At 43.4% G+C, this 6,750-nt stretch overlaps 1 protein-coding gene across 1 annotated transcript in view; it reads right to left on the reverse strand.

Annotated features, from left to right (window-relative positions):
* Window positions 1-1,585: 1,585 nt before the first annotated feature.
* CD58 (CD58 molecule) overlaps window positions 1,586-6,750 on the reverse strand; it is a gene marked incomplete at its 5' end in the record, with an annotated part of 38,869 nt that continues 33,704 nt past the window's right edge. The window contains 2 exons of the mRNA XM_027091045.1: window positions 1,586-1,607; window positions 4,330-4,401. Of these exons, the coding sequence (XP_026946846.1) occupies window positions 1,588-1,607; window positions 4,330-4,401 (92 nt within the window). The remainder of the gene's footprint in view (window positions 1,608-4,329; window positions 4,402-6,750) is intronic.

Genomic DNA, 6,750 nt, shown 5'->3' on the forward strand with positions numbered 1-6,750 from the left:
GGTGGATTCTTAACCACTGCTCTGCCAGGGAAGCCCCTTGGCTCCTTTCTTGAAGAATAATCATAACCATAATAGCTAACATTTACTGAGCACCATTATGAGCCCGTCACTCTTCTAAGTATTTTGCTTACAATAACTTGTTTGTACCTATTATTTCTCTGCTATTATTACCTACACTATCATTGTGATTTCTATACTATTGTTATGCCCATTGTCCACAGAAGAAAACTGAGGTGGCAAAGAGTTTAATTGACTTGTCCGAGGGCTGTGAGAGACAGAGCTGCCATTTAACCCCAGGGAGTCTGGCACCAGACTACACTCTCCACTGAGACTTTGTTCATACGATATCCATACTTTCTCTGAAACCTAGCCCTCCTTCATTTCTGCCATGACCACCCTGATTCAACCTCTCCTCTGCTTGGCTGGATTATTTCATTTATCCACCAACCAGTGTCCCCATCTCTAGCCTCTTGTCTATTAATTCACCCTATGCTTTACCAGCAGAGAGATCTTTCCAAAGCATAGCTCTGCTCAAAAATCCTCAGTGGGGACTTCCCTGGAGGCACAGTGGTTAAGAATCCATCCACCTGCCAATGCAGGGGACACGGGTTCGATCCCTGGTTGGGGAAGATCCCACATGCCGCGGAGCAACTGAGCCCATGAGCCGCAACTACCGAGCCTGCGCTCTACAGCCCGTGCTCCGCAACGAGAGAAGCCACCGCAAAGAGAAGCCCCCGCTTGCCGCAACCAGAGAAAGCCCACACGCAGCAACGGAGACCCAACACAGCCAAAAATCAATCAATCAATCCTCAGTGGTTTCCCAGAAAAAAATCACCCAACCTCTCGGCAACTCTCTCTCAATATCTTGGCCTGGCTCAACCTCTATCCCACCAACATACGCTGCCCCCAAGAGGGATGACTTGCCACCCCCTACCCTGCCTTTTACAGCCCTGGGCCTTTACTCTTCCCTTCATCCCTCAAAGCCCGGCTCGTGGGCCCCTGCCTCCTGACCACGGGGACTCTGCCAGAACAGGGCCTTCTGGAGCCTCCTTACGGCAACTGACTTCACCCACCGCCACCGTTCATTGTGTTTGGATCCTATCTTTTGTTCACGATACGGGCCCAGCTCTGACCCTGGCTCCTGAAGTGAACCCTATCCTTGGCTCAATTTTCCTGGGATGGGAGAAGGAGGGAGCAGATTGTGGTGGGTAACAGGATAACTCTTGGAGTCTGAAGACCTAGATTTGAATCCCAGCTCTACATTTATGAGCGATGGGACCTGACTTCTCCGAGTCTCACGTTTGCTGTCTCTAAACAAGCTGTAAAGATACCCCCTTGCAAAGCTCACTGAGAGGGTTCAATGAGATGTTACATGGGAAGTCGCCATTTGGTGCTTAATGAACCGTGGTGAGTATATCTGCTGATGTAACTTATTACTGTTCAAGGCAACTAACTGACAGATAAGTAGAATCTGGCTCCCCAAGGAACAGGCCCTCTACATCAGGCTGTTCTGCTTCTAGTGCACGATATACAATGCACCCACTGAGCAGTCTGCAGGACACTTACCTAGTTCTCCGTGTTTATCTGCTATGGGCGTCCCAGAAAACCTACAAATGAAGACATTTGCATCTCAGTTAAAGAGCTGAAAAGAAAAGCTGGAATCTGGAGTTGCTGGCTAGAGGCCTGAACTGGGAAAATTCTAAAGCAGAGCCCTGTCGAGCTGGTATTTCCTACTCTCCTAAATGCTTGCATCAAATTGGCCATAGAGTTGGGCCAAAGAGTTGTTCGAAAACTGGTCATCAGATGATAGAAAAACAAAAATTGTTGACGAACGTTTTTTTCTATAGCAGCTTGTGCATAAAGCCAAAGATGGAGGGAAGGCTGGAATGTTCTGGGCCAGCGCTGCCTGATAGGGATATAATGTGAGCCACGTAAGTAATTTAAAATGCTTAGTAGCCACATTACACAGTAAAAAGAAATGGATGGGGACTTCCCTGGCGGTCCAGCGGTTAAGACTCTGTGCTTCCACTGCAGGCGGCACGGGTTCAATCCCTGGTTGGGGAACTAAGATCCCGCATGCCACGCAGCACAGCCAAAACATTAATAAAATAAAATAAAGTAAAATAAATAAAATAAAATAAAAATAGTAGAGCAATTATATTTAAAAAAAAGAAATGGATGAAATTAATTTTCATGATACATTTCATTGACTAGCCCAACAAATCAAAGATACTATTTTAACGTGTAATCAATATAAACATTATTAATGAGATACTTTACATTCCTTTTTTAATAAGAAGTCTTACAAACCCGGTGTCTATTTTATACTGATGGCACATCTCAATTTGGACTCTCCTGTTTCAAGGGTTCAACAGCCACATGTGGCTCGTGGCTACCATTTTGGACAGCACCGGTTTGGACGTTAAGATACGGTCCCACGTGTATGCATCAGTTTCCTCCCCATCGAAGGCATCAGCTAGCCTGGAGCCATGCTAATGGTCCAGAAGCCAAGTCCACAGGCTTGACTGAGCTTGTAAAAGTGTCAACTACAACTAGCCGATGGAGCTGTTTACATTCAACTCTCTCCCCTTCTGAAGGCTCCATGTCAAATGCCTCACTTTCCCAATTCATGGCTTTAGGGTTGAGATGCTTGCTGAAGTAATTATTTCTTAGAACAATTTGTTTTTCCAGGTTATATGGTGCTACCAGTAGTGATCACTGGTGTAAGTTTCCCTCCACTGAATAAACTTATTTTTTTTTTTTGCGGTACACGGACGCGGGCCTCTCACTGTTGTGGCCTCTCCCGTTGTGGACCGGGGCACAAACCCGTGTCCCCTGCATCGGCAGGCGGACTCTCAACCACTGCGCCACCGGGGAAGCTCAAACTTTTTTTTTTTTTTAGTAAGTTAAATCAGACAGAAAAGTCTTCAGTGCTACTTTTCTCCGGTTCAGGAGTTCTGGTGGTAGACACCCCTCCTCCCTCCCAAGAAAAACACATGAGTGGAAAATTATTTTGGTTTATGGGGACCAATCTGTTAAGGAGATGATTAACTATAATATCGCTATTAAATATCGCTATTAAAAATAACTTTTTAAAAAGAACACCTGAGCTCCCCAAATGTTTTACGTATTGGTAATGATGGCTTAAAACTTTCTTCAGCTGATTTTTTTATAACTTGTTTGGAGGAGATTCAGTTGACTGGTAATCTATAACTTAGGGATCTTCGTGGTATTTGAAACCTATAATATAGAAATGGAACCTTCGGGAAATCATATTCTAGTGCCAATACCCCAAAAAAGTCTAGGTCAGCACTGACCAACAGAACTTTCTGCAATGATGGAATTGTTCTCTATTTGGTCTCATATGGTAGCCACTAGCCATCTGTGGCTACTGAGCCCTTGAAGTGTGGCTAGTATGACTGAGAAACGAAATTTTAAATTTTATTTAATCTTCATTAATTAAAATTTATATTTAGATCACTGTACGTGGCTAGTACCCACTGTATTGAACAGTGCAGGTCTAGGGAAACTTAAATCTAGTCTGTGAACTTGATTCAAGACATGACTGTGAAATGACATGGACCCCGGATGCCATCACCTTGCAGAAAGCTTCCTCTTCAACATTCCCTGTGAGAGTGACAAATCAGTCTCGGAAATTTCCTTTTGGTGAAGGCTGATACGGAAACTGATGGGGCTTCAAGAACCTCTACTCTGAAATTTACAGCCTAGTCAACATCCTCTGGGACTTGAGGAGGGGTTTCTTGACACCAGGAAAGAACAGGCTGGGATGAGGTTACCAGTTCTCCAGGGCATATGGGTTCCTTTCTGGAGACTGAGGAAGGCTCAGGAAGGCAACACAGGTAATACCAGGTCATTTTACCCACTCCATGTCACCTGACTCAACAAATGCTCCTTCCTACCTGGGACCTCCTTCTGGGCTATAAGTCATGAAAATTATGACCATGGCAGCCAAGAGTAAGAGGTTTTTTTTGCAAAATCTGGCTTGAGACCAGAAGTATAACTATATGTTGAGGTGGGCCACAGATATGAGGCTGTGGAACAGTCCTAAGTATATTCGTCTGTGTTCCCACTCCTGTGCAGCTCTCTATGGCCCAAGGATTCATTCCACCTCAAGATAATGCAGAATCTTGGGGAACCCGACACACTCAGCAACCCCAGACAACAAGTACAACAAAAAAGGTTCTGTTTCTTTCGAAACAGCTAAGATTTCAAACTTTGTTTTCATCTTCAAATTAATCATTTTCTGGCCTTTGAAAAACCCGTGCCAGTTTGAAAACATATTATTTTTAAAAAAGAAAGTATACGTACATTTTAAAAACAGCAAACCACCTATTAGTGCTGGCAGTATGGCGAAAAGCACAAACCTGTGCCTTGTCTTGTCTGAAAAAAAAAAGAAAGAAAGAAATACAATTAGCTGGAACTGACCAAAACAGAGATACAGTTGATCCTCTTTATTTGTAGATTCCGTATTTGCAATTTATCTACTTGCTAAAATTTATTTGTACTCCCCAAACCAATACCTGCAGCGCTTTCACGGTCACGCGCTGACATGGGCCACAGAATGGTGAAACCTGTGTTGCCTGATGTACACATTCCCAAGCTGAGGTTCAAGGCAATGCTCTGCCCTTGTGTTTTAGCCCTTGTACTGTAGACATGTGCCCTATTTGTGGTCTATTTAGTGCCATGTGTTTCACATTTTTGTACTTTTTTGTTGTCTAGTTCACTGTCTAAAACGGCCCCCAAGCACAGTGCTGAAATGCTGTCTCGTGTTCCCAAGCATAAGAAGGCTGTGTGTGCCTTACAGAGAAAACACACATGTTAGATAAGCTTCACTTAGGCATCAGTTGTGGTGCTGTGAATTCACTGTTCATGCAGCAAGCACATATATTAAATAAGGTGTCTTTAAACAGAAGCACACATAAAGCAAGGTTCTGTATTGATTCCTTGCCAAAAATGTTGTGACCGGAGGCTTGCAGGAACCTAAACCTCTATCTCCCCTGGGAGCAATGGTTCACTATGCACTAATTCTGTGTTAACAGTGACAGTAAAACATAACTATCGTGAATAAAGAGAATCGACTGTGTTTCTAAATAAACGTATATGCACAAGGTTGATACATATCTGGCCCAGTGCTGTTTATTAAAAGCAGCAGATAGTCCACTATTCAGCCATCCTGTCCTGCCAGTGGGAGCACAGCTTGGTATCGTGTGCTTGGCAGGGCAATGTGGCAGCCATGCATTGCAAGCCTGAGAAATGTTCATCATACAGCCGCTGACACTGTGCTAAATGATGTGCCTACAGGCTCACCAAACCATTGCGACAACGCTGGATTAGTGCTCTATAACCTCTCAGTGCCTCAGTTTCCTCTTGGGGATCACTATAAATGGAACTGCTGAATATGCCTCCTAGGGTAATTGTGAGCATTCATTGAGTCAATACACTTAAGAACAGCTATTAGCTCTTGCCATGAACCTATTGAGTTGATGCTATTGGAATCTCTACTAACGTCCTTTGATCCTGCAATTCCATGTCTAAGATATTAACCTACAGAAACTATCAGTTATGTGCCCCTCTCCTCCCTCCAAAAAAGGCACAAAGATATTTACCACAGTCTTACAATATCAAAAAGCTGAAACAACCGAAGTGTCCACAATAGAAAAGAATGATGTGTGTTCATGAGGTGGACTCTATCCACCTACTAAAACTCTAAGGGCAGAATACTGAGCATATGGCAAAGCAATCACCACACATCGCTAAGCGAGAGGGTGGGGTCACTCACAGCAGGTACAGCCTGGAGGAGAGAGAGGGGAGAGGAGGAGAGAGGAGGGGAGGGGAGGGGAGGGGAGGGAAGGGGAGAGAGAAAACGAAAGAATGCATGAGAGTATGAACACACACCCTTTCCTCTTAGTAGGAACACAGGTGGGTTAGAGCAAATAGGCAATAATCCATTGGTTTGATTTGAGAGGCCCCTGGCCAGAAACCGCTAGTTGCTCCCCATACCCATTCTCCCCTCTTTAATAAAAGAATTCCGATTTTCAGCTGGGCATACCACCACTCCCCTAAAAGATTAGTTTCTCAGCCTTTCTTGTAGCAAGGTTTAACCATGTGGCAAGTTTTGGGCCGTGAGATGCAAGAAGGGTTGTGTGGTATTTCTCAAAAGTCTCCCTGAAAGGGGTAAGACACACCATCTTCCCCTCCCTGGGTCCCACTGCCTGAGATAGCAGGGAAGGTGCAGGAGCTGGACCACACAACTGCATAAAGTAGCAATGTGCCCAGGGCTGCCTACCTCCAATTATTATTATTTTTTAGTTGAGAAAAGTTCATCATTTATCCTTTTTTAAAAAAATTGGAGTATAGTTGATTTACAATGTTGTGTTAGTTTCAGGTATACAGCACAGTGATATACCTGTAAGATGTTATGGAGATGTAAGATGTTATGGAGAAACCCGAACAAACTTTTTGGCCAACCATATACATATATACACATATATGGAGATGTAAGATGTTATGGAGAAACCCGAACAAACTTTTTGGCCAACCATATACATATATACACATATATATACACACACACACATATATATATATTCTTTTTCAGATTCTTTTCCATTATAGGTTATTACAAGATATTGAATATAGTTCCCTGTGCTATACAGTAGGTCCTTGTTTATCTATTTTATATATAGTAGTGTGTATCTTTTTTTTTTTTTTTTTTTTTTTTTTTTTTTT

This window comes from Aethalodelphis obliquidens, unplaced genomic scaffold (genome assembly GCF_003676395.1).
Source record: "Aethalodelphis obliquidens isolate GAN/ISIS:26980383/991018 unplaced genomic scaffold, ASM367639v1 scaffold70, whole genome shotgun sequence".
Classification (NCBI taxonomy): Eukaryota; Metazoa; Chordata; class Mammalia; order Artiodactyla; family Delphinidae; genus Aethalodelphis; species Aethalodelphis obliquidens.